Source organism: Gobius niger (genome assembly GCF_951799975.1).
Source record: "Gobius niger genome assembly, chromosome: 22".
NCBI lineage: Eukaryota > Metazoa > Chordata > Actinopteri > Gobiiformes > Gobiidae > Gobius > Gobius niger.
The window spans coordinates 13837362-13855707 of NC_136873.1; the positions used below are offsets into that span (position 1 = coordinate 13837362).

At 41.8% G+C, this 18346-nt stretch overlaps 1 protein-coding gene across 1 annotated transcript in view; it reads left to right on the plus strand.

Moving 5' to 3' along the window:
* Positions 1-4033: 4033 nt before the first annotated feature.
* The window catches only part of gdap1l1 (ganglioside induced differentiation associated protein 1-like 1), a 33045-nt gene continuing 18732 nt past the window's right edge, over positions 4034-18346 (plus strand). Inside the window, exon 1 of the mRNA XM_079580871.1 lies at positions 4034-4308. Coding sequence (XP_079436997.1) covers positions 4120-4308 — 189 coding nt within the window. The 5' untranslated portion in view covers positions 4034-4119. The remainder of the gene's footprint in view (positions 4309-18346) is intronic.

Below are 18346 nucleotides of genomic sequence, written 5' to 3' on the forward strand. Positions count from 1 at the left end.
CTGGTGGATGTAAGCCACTAATGTAGCCACAGCTGCCCTGGGGTAGACTGATGGAAGCAAGGCTGCCGATATGTGCCATCGGCCCCTCCGACCACCACCCACTCACTCACGTACACTGCATTCATGATGGTTTTTGTGGTAACCTTCGCAGACACGGGGAAACTCCACGGAAAGGCCCCGTCCAGGTGGGGATCGAACCTGAGGCCCCGTTTATGAGCTCGGATAAATAACTCTGAGAAAATATTGAAAATGTTGTGAACCCATGTTCAAGAAATATGTCAATTTGAATCATTTACTAAGCATTTGGAGCCGATGATGGGGCAAACAAGGAGGTATCCGGGTAAGACTCACAGCTAAGCCACACATGCCTTCTGTCCTACCTTTGTTCTGGTTAATGTACGTTTACTGGAGAATAAAACAGTGGAGGGAGCTGCGCAGGAGGAAGGGGAAGGAGGAGGAGCTGCTGACCAGTGCAGGACACCACGCTCTGAAACAGGGACAAACCCAGGAGGCGCTGCACCGCTTCAGAGGATCAGAGGAGACTGAAGGCAGGCTCAGTCGCTTTGGCTCAGGACTAACACCTGAACACTATTTCGTTCTACAATTGCACAATGAAAAATAAAGCGCTTACTGACTTACTATGATGTGTTATTTTGTATTTCGCACTTGTGAAAACGTCAGTTCTCGGAGAAATGTGCCACAGGGACTGGGCTTGGGGTCAATGTTTTACTCCTCATATAAGAAGCTTCCTCATGGCAGACGTGCTTTTACTCCTGAATCTTTCGTCTCACTCAAAAGTCAAAGCTCCTGGATGGTGAAGAAAAGCTGCAACAGAATTAATCCTAGAATCCTCGAGGTTTTAAACACAAAATAAAGCCTCGTATTGGACTTTTTGGTGAAAACAATGGGCTTGTTTTATTCTGGAGCGTCTCTGGAGGAGAGTTTTTCCTCTTCCAACATATGCTTGAACTCACAATGGTCACCTCTGGGCCTCGACAGCAACCCGGTGTCTGTCAGCTTCTGTTACATCCTCTCAAATCAGGAGCAACTTAGAGTAAAGTGCTTAAACCTCAGGGCTGATCGTTTGTTTTGATGGGCATTAGTTAAAGTTTTATTGAAGTGGCAGTTTCTGAGGGTAAATTGAAGAAAGTTAAAATGTTCAATGTTCTTAAATGGAGCATGATGAGCGGCAACCTAAAAATACATGGGAATAAATGTTAAAATATGTGAATTAACCCTGTTGCAGTACTAATGAGCCTGTGGGTTTATATGTATCCCATGTGAGTTCATGAACATGCACTGTCTCGACTAAACAAACTGATTTAGACTCTGTGTGACGACCAGCCCCACCTGACCATCTGATAAAAGGTTTGACCTACAGCTCGCACATGACTTCTCTTTCTGTTCATTCAAAGCTGATCTATTGCAGTGGTTCTCAACTGGTGGGTCGCGGAACTGTTTTCAGTGGGTCACGATCCTTTTCCAGAAAACTTTTATCTTTATGTACAGAAAAAGTAAAGAGTCACTGCTTGAGTCTGTTAAGATGACTGTTATTGAGTTGTTTTTACTCATAACTACAGCTTCTCTCTACGGCAGGGGTGCCCAAAGTGGGGTCCACGGAACAATTCTGTTGGCCCGCCAGAGAGTGACCTACTTTAGCGCTGCGTGTGGTTAATATTAACTCGCTTCCATTCATTCTCAATGGTAAATATGGATGCAGTACACCTTTTGACCACCAGCGTCAAATTGGGGGCGCTGTTTCTCTCCTTTCGCAAAGTTCAGGAAACACTGTTGTGGTGTCTTGGTATCAATCACAGAGCGTTGTCGCATCGACTTTCACAGTTTTCCAACTTTTATTGCAAAGGTTGTCGACATCCAAAATATATGTTAAAATTGACTTTTAAAAGAATTGATGCTGAACTGACACTTTCAAAATAATCTAATGTGGCATTTTCTTTGAGTTAACGCTACAATTGTTGATTTTGTTCTACTAAAGCTAGGTTTTTGCCATAGTTACCATTTGTTTTAATATAGCATGTTATTTGCATAGATAGAATCAAATGCAAATGTAGGCTATCGAAAAAATACTATTATTATTTGCAGTTATATGTGGTTCGTGCTTGACATCGCCATGTTTGGCCCGCGACTCACAGACACTTTTTCATTTTGGCCCTCGGAGACAAAAAAGTTTGGGCACCCCTGCTCTACGGCTTATTTAATGCTTATTCAACAACACTTCTGAGAAAAAGACAACATTTGAGTCCAAATCGGCCGTCGATATTAGTTGAAAACCACTGACCACTTAAATGATTATGTATTCTGCTTACACCATGTGATCATTATACTTCAGTGTTAAGTGTGACGTCGCGACTTCCGCTTCCGGGTTCGAGCAGATCGGCAAATAATGCGAGAAAGAACTCTTACAAACCACAATCAATATTTCTGAAACTCGGCGAGGAGTTACTGAACCTACTTATTTCTCAGACTCATGAGCCAAAAATGCCGCACCTACTGCTAAAAAAAAGTCATATTTACTTCCGGGGTTAGCGTAGCTGCTGCGCCGTTAGCATTTATCTCGGCTAAACCCAGATGTAGCGATTTTGGTAAACATTACTTTTATAGCAGTAGGTTCAGCATTTTTGGCTAATGGGCCTGATCAATAAGTCTGTTCAGTAACTCTCTGTTGAGTTTCATGAATATTGATTGTGGTATTAAAGAGTTTTTTTTGTAGTTTCTTGCACATCTGCGGACCAGGAAGTAGAGCTGTGACGTCACCACTTAAGGCGAGACACTTTAGGTGAAAGTATTGATTTTTCACGCAGTGGTCGAAGTGGAGATTTGTATTTATTTTCCTCCCTTTACATCTTAGTTTTCATGTCAGATATAAAAATGACAAAACTCACCCGCATGATGTTTATTTTATGATGTTTTGTCTGCGAGGTGGAGGTAACAGGAAGTAGCTGCTGCGCCGCGTAGAAAGGCCGTCTTTCACGCGGGTTTTCATTCATAAATATTGACAGATTTTACATCCACGTGTCCTGCTAAGGGGCCCCGTGATGACGCTTTCACCCAAATATGGTGTTTTTCCTCCTACGAGACGCTGGAGTGGAAAAGCCGAAGAACGGGCCAAGCATGAGCACTCGCTACAAAACTTCAGGGCTGGTTTTCTCTGAATGAGAGAAGCCGCACTCGGGCAGAGCCTGAGCCCTTATAGAAGCTCCCACAGACTCCACACTTTACAGTCTGAGACCTAACTATATTTTGAAGATTTTTTCAGAAGGATTTTTGAATATCTAATTCCTGGCCTGATTTATTCAGCTTTGAAACAAAACAAAAAACAGGCGAAATTTGAGTTTTTACAGATTTTTTCACTGATGATTAGTTTATTGAAAAACTAAACAAAATATCCAAAATCCCCTCTGAAAAAATCTTAGTCACTAATATGTCAATAAAATAAAACCATAAAATTTAATTCAATTCATTATTTTGATTTCGTTGCCCAAAATATAGGCAATTTTGGCCATTTTAACGCTCAAAATGCCTTATTTTTTGTGAAAACATAAAATGACAGAAAAAATGCAATACATTTTTTTCTCTGTAATGTTCAGCAAAAGCTTCAAATTGATATCTCTACTTTTTCTTTTCTTTTCCCTATTCACCTGCAGTGTCTCGCCTTAACAAACATATAGTCTATACACATATATGCCTATAGCTTTTTGCAATACAGTAAGTTTTCAACACACAAAAATAAGACAGTTGGAGAAGCAGGAGAATCTGGACGTTAAACTTGATATTCAAGAACAAAATCAAGCCACAGCGCCCCCTAGTGTGGCTACAACAAAGCAACGTGACAACCAGCCCGTGTGACAAACAGCCCCGGTCTCCCCTACGACACGGAGGCGCGTGTGTCTCGTTTCAGCACCGGAGCTGTCCGCGCGTGAACTGGCGATGCTGCTCTCGTGGCGCTGAATTGAACCCCTCCTCCCTTTTCTCTCTCTCTCTCTCTGCCTCTCCATCATCCCTGCTTTTACTCTCTCCCTCCCTCCTCTGCGCGCTCGCCTCTCCTCCTCCTCCTCCTCCTCCTCCTCCTCTCCTCCAACACGCGCAAAACGCTCTGTCATGGCGTCCTCCAACCATGTTACCCCCACGAACTGCAGCTGGTGGCCCATCTCGGCCATGGACGAGGACGGCAGCGGCAGGACCACGGACGGGGAGGACGGCGAGGAGACGCCCACCAGCGAACCCAAGCCCTACAACAAAGACAGGCTCGTGCTCTACCACTGGACGCAATCTTTCGCCTCGCAGAAGGTACACGCGCGCGCACACACATACACACACATGCGTAACAACACAACACCGACGCTGGATGATGTGCGGGCTGTTTTGGGAAATGGAAGCAGCAGCCAGTGTTTGTGTTGTGGCCACGGCGTGCGATGACGATTGCGCACGGGAATACCGAAAAAAAACCGCCTTCCTGCGCTAAAAGGGGGCTGCACAATCGCATCGGAATTTGCGATTCGAACGGTTGCGATTACCCGCGACGTGCAAGAAACACCCAGCCTTGCACGAGGGGTTTATTTTGCATGCGCCCCTTGTGTCGGTTCACCAGCTTCACATTCCGAGTCTTCTCTTGAGCGAATGTTGCGAATGAGCTCAGGTTTGGGTTCTATTATAACGCCGATATCACAAACACACGCCTGTGAGATCGCACCGAGGCTCGTCCTGCCCGTGCACTGCAGCGTGGTGCGAGTCTGAGAGGTGGTCAATAGCTGGTTGGCTCGGCTTGTCATGGTGTGTGTGTATCGCCGCCACTGCATTGCCCCCCTCGTCATATCTCCCCAGTCAAGGCTCCTACAACCCTCCATGATGCACGGCCGCGTGAATAATTGATTGGAGAAGAAAAAAAAGAAAAGAAAACCGAGGTGTCCCTGTGTCTGTGTGTGCTAAACAAACCACAGGCCACGCGTGCGTCGTCTGTCTCTGCAGCTGATTTGGGAAGATTCACATTCTGGTGTGTAGGGGAGAGTGGGGTTGAGTTGAGGCACTTTTTGCTTTGGTGGTTATTGTGTAAAAAAAACCCCCAAAAAACAATATATATACACAAAACATATGACTATTCACATACATTTGGGTGTGTTTTCTATTTGTTTGCATCTTCAAGAATCGTCTTGTGACTCTGTTTACCCCCAGAGCGGGTTAACCACCAGATTTAGCCTCTTAAAGCAGCGCTAAGTAACTTGTTTACCTTAATAAATCCTTCCCGTAGTCCCTGTGGGGGTAATACAAGTGTTAGTGGGATGATTGGAGGGTCCTCCATCTCCCCCTGGTGTCTCTGGCCAGAAAACCATGTTTGCAACTTGGCTGACACCGGGTCGGAGTCACCAATACACACTAATGGAATCACGAAGAAGAAGCTAACAGCGAGCTAGCGCCACTTAAACAGTATTTACAGTCAAGTTTGAGTGAAAAAAAATGTCTGTCAGTGTTTACTCTCACGGACAATTATTGAGTAAAAAAACGTAACATGCTACGACACCTGCAGTGGCGCTTATGGCCTCTAGGGGGCAAGAGTTACTTAGCACTGCTTTAAAAAAGTGGTCTTGTGGCTCTGTTTACCCCCAGAGCGGGTTAACCACCAGATTTAGCCTCTTAAAGCAGCGCTAAGTAACTTGTTTACAATAATAAATCCTTCCCGTAGTCCCTGTGGGGGTGATACAAGTGTTAATGGGATGATTGGAGGGTCTTTCATCTCCCCCTGGTGTCTCTGGCCAGAAAACCATGTTTGCAACTTGGCTGACACCGGGTCGGAGCCACCAATACACACTAATGGAATCACGAAGAAGAAGCTAACAGCGAGCTAGCGCCACTTAAACAGTATTTACAGTCAAGTTTGAGTGAAAAAAATGTCTGTCAGCGCAGTGTTTACTCTCACGGACAATTAATGAGTAAAAAAACGTAACATGTAGCAATAGGTTCCCCTCTAGGGCCACGACTTCCCCAGAAAAAGAGATTCTTAATCTTAGTGGGACTTTCCTGGTAAAATGGAAAAAAATGTGGCATGCTGGAGTGAAATTTAGCTAAAAATAATGGAATGGCCAAAATAAACTAAAATTGACAACGGCACCGGAGAGAAAATCTAACTTTTATTTGCTATATATCATGTTTCAATAAATTCATTTCTGTTTTTTATATGTTGTTGAAAGTTCAGTTGGTCCACAATTCATTGATCACATCGTCAATTTCACAACATTGCATTAAAGCAGTACTAAGTAACTTGTTTACCGTAATAAATCCTTCCCGTAGTCCCTGTGATACAAGTGTTAATGGGATGATTGGAGGGTCTTTCATCTCCCCCTGGTGTCTCTGGCCAGAAAACCATGTTTGCAACTTGGCTGCCACCGGGTCGGAGCCACCAATACACACTAATGGAATCACGAAGAAGAAGCAGCGCCACTTAAACAGTATTTACAGCCAAGTTTGAGTGAAAAAAATGTCTGTCAGTGTAGTGTTTACTCTTACGGACAATTAATGAGTAAAAAAACGTACATGCTACGACACCTGCAGTGGCGCTTATGGCCTCTAGGGGCAGGAGTTACTTAGTACTGCTTTAAATGTTGGTAATCACAATAAGAAAATGTGAAGTTTGATAGAAAAGCTTTGTTCGGACAGTGCTTTATCGTAAAATATCCCATAATAAACATAAGTACAGTTTAACACTACTAAAAAACAAGCTATGTAAGACAAAAGGGGGGAAAAAGAACCTGAAAAAACACCAGAACCGAGGACATTTTCTTCTGTTCGGCTTCACCCAAATCCTAAAGCTTCTTGAACAAAGCGTCGAAACTGCGACAAAAACGAGGATGAAAATGTGACAAAAACCTGCTGGAAAAGCGACAATAACACAATAAAAAAAGCAACAAACACATGACAAAAGAGTGAAGAAAAAGCCACAAAAGAGTGACTAAAAAAAGCAATGAAAGAGAAAAGAAAACATGACAAAAATGCTTCAAAATTGTGATAAAAACGCAGCTACAATCCGTTATGTAGGTCTTAGCTTTCAATGGAGATGCTACACTGGTCTAAAGGCACTGAGAAGCTTTTAGATTTGGGTAAAGAGGAACTGAAGAAAAAGCGCTTGGGTTATCACGGGGGAAAGAGATTTACACAAAATCTATTAACACTAGCCCAGGGTTGTCCAAACTATTCTCATCGAGGGCTGTTTAAGTGTGCGGTAAATGCTAACAGCGCAGCAGCTACGCTAACCCCTTTTTTAGCAGTAGGTGCTGCATTTTTGGCTAATGAGTCTGAGAAATAAGTAGGTTCAGTAACTCTCCGTTGAGTTTCATAAATATTGATGGTTGTTTCCGTGACGGCATCTCTAGAATCGCTACATATAAGGGGGAAAACAATTTGGACAAAAATCTAAACTTTCTCTAATTATTCAAAAACTACTTTAACAAATGCTGAATTATTGATATAGTTTTCTACCCAATAAAGATACAAAGACATGGGGAAGAACAAAATGGAGCCCATGAATACATAAATAACGGAGATAACATGCTAATGCTAACAATAGCTAGCTATGACTGCCGTTTTTTTGTGGAAAAACATCCATATGGACCCGATTTAGACTTGACTTTATTTGTATGTGATGAATAACTAAATTGTGTTTCCCAAAAGATTCTGTTTTCCCCCTCGACGAAGCCACGCCCCCTTCTATGACGAGAGAAGGGGGCGTGGCTTCGCCGAGGGGGAAAATAGAATCTTTAGAGAAACACAATTTTTCACTGTTTTTAGCCATTTTCTGGCGGAATATCAACTTATTTATCACACATAACGAAAGTCAACTGTAAATCGGGCCCATATGGATATTTTCTCACAGCAGATTGTTCAGTAGTAGTGAAAAAACGGCAGTTGTAGCTAACCGTTAGCATTACCCCGATGCTAGCATGAAGCATCAAGTTAGCATTCACCGTTATTCATGTATTTATGGGCTGTTGAACCACTTTGCTCCTCCCCATGTCTTTGTATCTTTATTTAGTAGAAAACAATATTGATCTTTTAGCATATGTTACAGTAGTTTTTGAATAATTAGAGAAAGTTTACATTTTTTCAAAATTGTTTTCCCCCTTAACTGTTTTAAAAAATGACCATATATGGGCGAGTCCAGAGATGGATACAGACGGCATCTCTGGAATCGCCCATATATGGAGATAACTTGATGCTTCATGTTAGCATCGGGCTAAGGCTAACGGTTAGCTACAACTGCCGTTTTTTCACTTCTACTGCACAATCTGCTGTGAGAAAATATCCATATGGACCCGATTTACACTTGACTTTATTTATATGTGATAAATAAGTTCATATTCCACCAGAAAATGGCTAAAAAGAGGGAAAATTGTGTTTCTCTAAAGATTCTATTTTCCCCCTCGGCGAAGCCACGCCCCCTTCTATGACGAGACGCGTCTGTATCTATGGACTCTTTAGAATGTTGTGATGTCACGAGAACGCAACCTATTTACCCCATTTTTTCTTCTTTGAAAAAACAAACAAATAATGACCAACCATCATCAGAATTTTGTTTTGAAACAGTTGCATTTGTAATTCACTTTGAGTTGTGAAAAACGCTTTTAAAAAAAAAACAAATCTACATAAAATCATCAAGGCTGTCTTCAAAACTGCAACCGTTCCTTGTTCAGTGCCTTTTCTTCCTTCAGTTTTGTCATTTAAAACACAAACAAATGGGCTGATGTTTCAGAAGACGTCCATGTTTGGCTCCTCCTCCTCCAAAAGCAGCTCATATTTCTGTCTCCTCTCAAATGTCAAAGCTTTTACATGTGTTTATAATGTTCACTGAGCTGAATCTTTATATCGCAACAATCTAATCCACATTTCCAGGACCGGGCTCTGTTAATGCCAGTACGGTGTCGGGAAAAAAAACTAAAGGCGCTACTGCTACTGCTGTAAGTATCGAAAGGAACCATTGAAAATATATCTTTAGACACCAAGTTCTGAAGCTGTTGGGTCCATGTTTTATTCAGAAAAGCAGTGTGTCAGCGCTTCCCCCTCGCTCTTCAAACATATGCCTCAGTCTTAATGATCACACCTGGGCCTCGGCAGCAGCTCCGTGTTTTCTGTCAGCTCCTGTTAGATTCTTCTGCAAATCAAGAGCAGCTCAGAGTAAAGTAAGGTTTCCATGTTTGACTGTCCGTTCACTGACCCAGCGGAGCCCGGAGGTCCAAGTCCCAGACAGATACAGACTCTGGACTCGCCCATATATGGTCATGTTTGAAAACAGTTAAGGGGGAAAACAATTTGGAGAAAAATCTAAACTTTCTCTAATGATTCAAAAACTACTTTAACAAATGCTGAATTATGAATATAGTTTCTACTAAATAAAGATACAAAGACACGGGGAGAAGCAAAGTGGTTCAACAGTGGAGAATGCTAACATGATGCTTCATGCTTCAAGCTGTTAAAGGCTTCAGATAGTGTTTCACTTCAGCCAAAACTCTTTCAGTCATTGTTTCATTGTTTTTGTAGTTAATCGTGTCTTTGTGAAGATGAAATAAACTGCTACTACTACTACTGCTACTACTATTACTACTGCTTCTAGTTCTACTACTACTGCTGCTACTGCTTCTACTACTACTGCGTCTACTACTAATACTGCTTCTTCCACTACTACTGCTACTGCTACTGCTACTCCTACTATTCCTACTACTGCTTCTACTACTACCACTACTCCTACTACTACTGCTACTGCTACTCTACTACTACTACTGCTACTCCTACTACTACTACTGCTACTGCTACTCCTACTACTACTACTGCTACTGCTACTCCTACTACTACTACCACTACTCCTACTACTACTGCTACTGCTACTCTACTACTACTACTGCTACTCCTACTACTACTACTGCTACTGCTACTCCTACTACTACTACTGCTACTGCTACTCCTACTACTACTACCACTACTACTACTACTACTGCTACTGCTACTCCTACTACTACTACTGCTACTCCTACTATTCCTACTACTGCTTCTACTACTACCACTACTCCTACTACTACTGCTACTGCTACTCTACTACTACTACTGCTACTGCTACTCCTACTACTACTACTGCTACTCCTACTACTACTCCTACTACTACTGCTACTGCTACTCTACTACTCCTACTACTAATACAACTGCTACTGCTACTCCTACTACTAGTACAACTACTACTGCTACTCCTACTACTACTACTGCTACTGCTTCTCCTACTACTACTACTGCTACTGCTACTCCTACTCCTACTACTGCTACTATTGCTACTCCTACTACTACTCCTACTACTACTACTGCTACTGCTACTCCTACTACTACTACCACTACTCCTACTACTACTGCTACTGCTACTCTACTACTCCTACTACTACTACTACTGCTACTGCTACTCCTACTACTACTACTGCTACTCCTACTATTCCTACTACTGCTTCTACTACTACCACTACTCCTACTACTACTGCTACTGCTACTCTACTACTACTACTGCTACTGCTACTCCTACTACTACTACTGCTACTCCTACTACTACTCCTACTACTACTGCTACTGCTACTCTACTACTCCTACTACTAATACAACTGCTACTGCTACTCCTACTACTACTACTACTACTGCTACTGCTACTCCTACTACTGCTACTATTGCTACTCCTACTACTAGTACTACTGCTACTCCTACTACTACTACTGCTACTGCTACTCCTACTACTACTACTGCTACTGCTACTCCTACTACTAGTACTACTGCTACTCCTACTACTACTACTGCTACTGCTACTCCTACTACTGCTTCTACTACTACCACTACTCCTCCTACTCCTACTACTCCCAACTACTGCTTCTACTACTACCACTGCTTCTACTACTCCTACTACTACTACTACTCCTACTGCTACTGCTTCTCCTCCTACTCCTACTACTACTACTACTACTACTACTGCTACTGCTACTCCAACTGCTACTACTGCTACTCCTACTACTACTCCTACTGCTACTCCTACTACTACTACTGCTACTCCTCCTACTCCTACTCCTACTGCTACTACCACTTCTCCTCCTACTCCTCCTCCTACTACTACTCCTACTCCTACTACCACTGCTTCTACTACTACTGCTGCTGGATGTAAAAAAAAAATCTTTAGTCAAAAGGACTTTTATAGTATATATGTATTTTTCTATATTTGAGTTGAGTATCAAAAGTATTGTGATACATAGTTTCTGATACAATTTTACAACAGTGTCATATTGTGATATTTAAAGCAATATTGTGTCCCAGCCCGACAGTGAATATCTCCTTTGGGCCTGTGAACATTTCTGTGAATGGCGTGAGCTGATTGGCTGAGAGTCGGCGATGGCAGGCTGTGATTGGCCGACAGAGGACAGGAGGGGGCTCGGAGGAAGTGCAGTCTTAACGATTAATGAAAATATGCTTTTGCTTCATAACGTCTTGTCCAACATGTGCCCAACAAATGGCCTCATGTGTGAAAGAGAAAAGCCTGAAAGTGCAGACTCCTCACACCGTGTTGAAGGAACTCTTTAAGTGAGATGTTGAGTCGGTGCCAGAAAACCCTTGTCACTCAGCAGAAAGTAAACACCAGCCTCCCCCCTCGTCATCAGTTTAGATAAAGTCAACAACATCCCCTCCCGATAATAGAGGATGCAGGGAACTTTGTGTCGTGGTTTTGGAGACGTTCATATCTAGACATGATCCGGGGCCGCTTTAAAGGGATATTTCAGGATTTTTGACATAGTTCCTAGTTATCCAGAGTGTTGCTGATTTCTGGAGATATTGTTTTTGTAATTCATGCACTTCTTATGTTTGAAGAGTTTCGTGGCGCTAGGCTAATGCAAGGCTAGCGCATTTCTATGGTATCAGCTAGCCTGCATTAAAAACAGTCTGACCCGCTCCACAGAGCACCTGAGGCAAATCACTTATAACACCAGACCAACCATATAAATGTCTGTGTTCAGGGGCGGACCGGCCATATGTCCATTCTGGAAGAGCACAGAGGGGCCACTGGCTCTAGGGCCACCGGTCCCGCCTCAACTGAGCTTTACCCAAATCTAAAAGCTAAAAAGAAAAGCATCAAAATAGCGAGAAAAAGAGGATGAAAACAAAACAAAAATGTGCCGGAAAAGTATCAGAAAAGTGACAACAAACGTGAGAAAAACACGGACAAAAAATATAGAAAAAATAATGAAAAAAACATCAAAAATATGACAAAAATGTGGCGACGTGACGAAAGGTTTCCATCACTTTTGTAGGTCTTAGCTTTCAAATGAGGCGTTGCATTGTTGATCTCCGGTCGAGAAGCTTTTAGATTTGGGTAAAGCCCAGTATATAAAAAATATGAATCTAAAAGGAATTCCGTGGAGTATGGTGTGCCACAAGGTTCAGTTTTGGGACCATTATTATTTATTATTTATATTAATGATTTTGCTTCTGTTTCTACGACCGCCTTTCCCGTTGTTTTTGCTGATGATACCAGTCAAAAAAATAATAATAAAAAGTCGAACTGGGGAAAATGCACTCGTTAATGTTAAGGCGGGGGGTAAGAGGTTAAAATATGTATTTGTGGAAGTGCACAATTACGCTAATTTGGGCCAGGCTGGTCAGAGTCCAGGGCTGTTTTTCAGTCCCAGTCCGCCCTTGTCTGTGTTGATAGAATTTTTTTTGGAATATAAATGACTTTGCATCACATGAATGATCGCATTTTGAGGGACTATTTTCTAGCAGATCACTCCGCCGCTGCGTAGCTTATACAACCACGAAGCTGATGCTGCTCAAATATAAGGTCTTTTTAATGCAAAATGGTTAAAATTATTCTACTTTTGAATTCAAAACAGTTCAGAGCAACCTGATTGGCTCATTCTGCACATGTGACATATGACCTGAACCAATCACGGGCAGCATAGGTTACAGCTTAGTTTTGTCAGTTACGATTACTAGACAGACAAGTTCCCGTTACAGGGGGGCAGTAGAGGACACTGGGGAGGTTAGTGAGAGTTACTAAAAAGCAAGTAAAGCCAATGTTCAGCCGATATTCAAAACTGGCAAATCCTAGTAAATGGGACAGAATCTTATAAGGGATACTTTAGAATGAGCGTGAGCACAACGGGACGACAAATAATCATTACTGGCATCGTGTAAAGTTAGTAATTACTGGCAAAACCCTGTTATTGGAGCGGAAACATGTTGCTGTAAAACAGAAAAGCAATTAATCACAACTTTCTCTTGAAAATGTACTTCTTACGTGGAATAGAGGGTGAATGCTGAAAATTTCACGTCTCCTAGTAATTATAACACTTTATTTCATGTTACCACCTCAATCGGAATTTACAGTGCAGTTTGGGGGAAAGAAAGACACGTTAGCCCCATTGTTAGCGGGACAGACCACCTGAAAGCAGTGTGTTTATGATGTAAGTGTTTTAGGAGAAGCCTGCCTAAATCAGAAAACTACTTCCTGCTTTTTATTCCAGATGTTCCTGTGGGCACCGCCATTATTAGTTTACGCAGGACTGCAGAAGTCAAGATAAAATCAGTTTCTACACGGACACAAAGCCGGTTTCAGGCGGCCCACAGAAACAGACACAGTGTTGTTAGATATTTTATACAAATCGATCTACTCTGCGTCAGATTTTAGCAGCAAACATTATCCCTCATTCTCCGCTTAATGAGTGGACCTCGCGCTCTACCGGAAGTGACTTGACAGTGAAAGTGCAGATGCATGACAAGAAGAGGGTGGGTGGACTAAGGTGTGTTTAAGATGAGCCAGGCGGACCCAGTCAGGTGGGTTAGATTTGTGTCCAAGACGCCACCGCCTTGCTCTGATGCAAACGGTGCGTTGGTTCCACTGGTCGCTGGCTGCTCTGCTTTGTGACAACAACACTAGGGGCCACCATTGCTCCGCCATAGTCCCTCCATATAGCTGCTAGTTCCCCATTGAAAAGCATTGCACTTTAGAAAGTTTAGATTTAGTTTTCCCCCTCAACTGTTTTCAAACATGTATGGGTGATTCCGGAGAACGCCACCTTGATTCATTGATTTTGATTTTAACAAAGTCTTTTCTGCGCACAAAAGGCTGTGAGTAAAAACGCAGGTCTGTGACAAAGAATATAAAATATCATGATCTTTCCACCAGCCGCCACTGGCAGAGATGGTGATTTCTTGTGTAGCGTGTGATTCAAACTACCTAAGAACAAGAAGGTTACAACTGTCATCACTATAGTTTATCTGTAACGACTTTTGGACGGAGAGGCTGTTAACATCAGAGCACGAGCACATAATTACAGCTCTGCATTTAAGTTAATAGACTATATTAGAAATTAGATTCAATCAACATTAAGAGGCTCTACGGTACAGAGGCTCTTCAATTTAAAACACCATTCATTTTTATTGGAGGCAATTACATTTTTGCCTCAGTAATGTATTTCAGTTTGATGTTTTCCGGCATTATTTAGTCCAGCTTAGCTCTATTTCATGCCCTTTTACACCCAGATAATTCCAGATTTCAGCCCGATGATACATAAACGCTCAAATACTTCATGAGGTGGAACTTCATGTGCAAAGATAAAGACTCCAAAGACACTGTATGTCCTAAAATAAACAAATTTTAAAACCAGAGTCCAAATCCAATACTCCGTTTCGCAGTGAGCTCACGGCGCTGCAGCCAAGGCGTAAATCTCGTGGGTTGCCAGGTCTGCATCGATTTCCCCGCCTCTTAAATGCGCTCTTACCTTGAGGCGCGGGCTCCATCGGTCTATATCTTTATTATATTTCGCATGTTCTCTCTTTCGGAGCAGACATGAGATCTCGTTCGTTCCCACGTGGCGGAAGAAGAAGCTGCGCGTGAAATGTGCGGCTGCTGCAAAAGCTGTGAAACGTCTGAGGAAATGCTGTATGTTCATCCAAGAACCTTCACTGAACATGTTGGTTGACATTTCCCGGTGTTTGATGAAAGGGTTTAAGATGTATGAGCTTGGTGTCCCTCTGTCCACGAGCCTGACCACTTTGGCTTCTTTCACGCAGGCAGCGCCAGGCTCTTCTGTTTCCTCTTCGTCCTTCGTTTGGACCAAATTGGTCTCTGAACATACAAGCTTTCACCTGGAAACAGAAAATATGCCTAATCTTCACAATAACATGTTTAAATATTGCGCTGATTCAATGTTCCCCCATAGACTTATATGGGAGAACACATTTTCAAGGGCCTTTTTCTCAAAACACATTTTTCTGTCATTGTGGCGACACTATGTCCACGTCAGTCGGACCTAAAGACTTCACATTTTCCAGCCTTGGACTGAACAATATTTGGAAGATTTTTTCAGAGGGATTTTTTATTATCTAATCCCTAAAGCCCCATTTATTGAGTTTTGAATGTCAAAAAAATGAGGCGAAAATTACATTTTTACACATTTTTCCACTAAAAAACAGCTTATTTTAAAACTAAACAAGAAATCCAAAATCCCCTCTGAAAAAGTCTTGGTAACTCATTTATCAATAAAATGAAACCATAAATTTGAATGTAGCTCAATCCATTATTCAGATTTCGTCGCCGAAAAGATGGGAACTTTGGGGCATTTTTAGGCATAAAACACCTTGTTCTTAAATGAAAAGATAAAATAACAGAAAACTTGCAATGTATTTTTTTCGGACGGTCGAATTGGGAAAATAGCTCTGAAGCTCTCACTAACTGCATAGAGATCTAACAGGTGACCCCATGAAAGGTTAAGGGCTAGTTGCTAGTGTTAGTGCTTAGAGGCTCTAATTTGACGGTTTCAGACGCAGCCGAAGTCTGGAGTTATGTGGTACTATTTCCTGGTTCTTGGCAGGACTCGTGCTGCGGGGTTCTGGATGTACTGCAGCTGTCTTAAAGGCGGAACATTATGCAAAAACAAGAAAATAAATGGACAATAGCTGCACACCAAAGTGGCGAGGGGAGGGAGACTTAGAGATAGAGCTCGTGATGAATTATGCAGTGACTGACAGAAACTTGATTTCCAAGTTTTGACACTGGCCTTTCTGACCTCTTTGACTGCTCTGTAGATTTAAATATTCACTTCTGCAGAGTATAGGAGGAGGGGGAGGTGTTAGGGAGTCGCACGAGCATTTCTCTTCGCAAAACAAACGAGCGGCTGCGTGTGTGAAGGAGTGAGAAGAGGCTTATTTTAGAGAAACACAAACATTTACGCTGAGCCAACCCATGCAGCCAGGATCTCAGTCATTCCAGCTCCAGAATCTGCTTTTGCCTGAACTCAAAGACACCAGGGCTGGGAGCTGTTTTCTTTTGTCTCCGAGAGCTCTACCTCAAGCGGCTGTGGCAGTGTTGACCATGTGGAGACCAGTCTTCATCAGGGGCGGACTGGGACTGAAAAACAGCCCTGGACTCTGACCGGCCTGGCCCAAATTAGCGTAAATGTGCACTCACCACCCGCCTTAACGGAGCGCATTTTCTCCAGTTCGGCTTTACCCAAATCTAAAAGCTTCTCGGCTGGAGAGCAACAATGTAGCGCGTCATTTGAAAGCTAAGATCTACAAAGTGATTGCAACTTTTTGTCATAGTTTTGTTGTTTCTTCATTACTTTTTGTGGCTTTTTGTTGAATTTTTGTCACATTTTTGTTGGATTTTTGTCACATTTTTGTTGAATTTTTATCAATTTTTTGTTGAATTTTTGTCACATTTTTTTTTGAATTTTTATCAATTTTTTGTTGAATTTTTGTCACTTTTTGTTGAATTTTTGTCACATTTTTGTTGAATTTTTGTCACATTTTTGTTGAATTTTTGTCACATTTTTGTAGAATTTTTGTCACATTTTTGTTGAATTTTTGTCACATTTTTGTTGAATTTTTATTGAATTTTTGTCACATTTTGTTGAATTTTTGTCACATTTTTGTAGAATTTTTGTTGAATTTTTGTCACATTTTTGTTGAATTTTTGTCACATTTTTGTTGAATTTTTATTGAATTTTTGTCACATTTTTGTTGAATTTTTGTCACATTTTGTTGAATTTTTGTCACATTTTTGTTGAATTTTTATTGAATTTTTGTCACATTTTTGTTGAATTTTTGTCACATTTTTGTTGAATTTTTGTTGAATTTTTGTCACATTTTTATTGAATTTTTGTTGAATTTTTGTCACATTTTTGTTGAATTTTTGTCACATTTTTGTCACATTTTTTCTATCATTTTCTTGTTCTGGTTCTGTCACGTTTTTGTGGCCTTTTCGTTGCTTTGTCGTCGTGTTTTCGTAGACTTTTCATCACATTTTTCGTCACTTTTTTTTAAATGCTTTTTCCGGCACATTTTTGTTTTGTTTTCATCCTCTTTTTTTCTCACTATTTTGACGCTTTTCTTTTTTAGCTTTTAGATTTGGGTAAAGCTCGGTTAAGGCGGGACCGGTGGCCCTCGAGCCAGTGGCCCTTCTGTGCTCCTCCAGAATGGACACATGGCCAAGTCTCCAGTTAGTCTCCAGACCGGTGAAGTCGGCCCTTAACACTCAAAGCATTGACTTCCTCTCATCATGTCCTGTTGATTTAGCATCAGAAATTACCATTATGTGAAACACTTTTCCGCCTGACATCGGTGTCCCACTCATTTGGGTCCCGTCTCATTGTCCCGACGGCGTCTCTAAATCATCCATTGTACTTTATGGGACAGACAAATACCATTCAGCCAGGATCCGGCTCCTCTTTCCCCCGTGTGATCCGCGCTCATCAATCTTATTTAGGGTAATAGCTCTACGGGGACCTTGGCGTATCCTTCACACAGACGCCCATCTATCTTCACTGGTTTCTTTCTCACCTTAACTTGCTGCTAATATCCATGTCGTCGTCAACATGGAGGTTAAGGCACGTTGGGTTGCCTTGTGTACGAAATGCGCGGTATAAATAAACATGCCTTGTCAATGGGGAATCTTTGAATAAACCGTTTTAGGTCTAAATTGCTTCATAGCACCAACAAATGTAAGCTAGGTGATCGAAATGTGTTTGAGGTTTTCACCAAGTGCGAAGAACATATACCAAGTCAAGTTTTAAAAGTTTTTTTGTTTTGTTTTGGTTCAGATTCCTCTTTTTGTTAAAGCATTACTAAGTAACTCATGCCCCTAGAGGCCATAAGTGCCACTGCAGGTGTCGTAGCATGTTGCGTTTTTTTCACTCATTAATTGTCCATCAGAGTAAATACTACTTTGACAGAAAAGACAATCTTTTTTTCACTCAAACTTGGCTGTAAATGCTGTTTAAGTGGCGCTAGCCCGCAGTTAGCTTTGCCCGTTAGCCTGTTAGCTTCT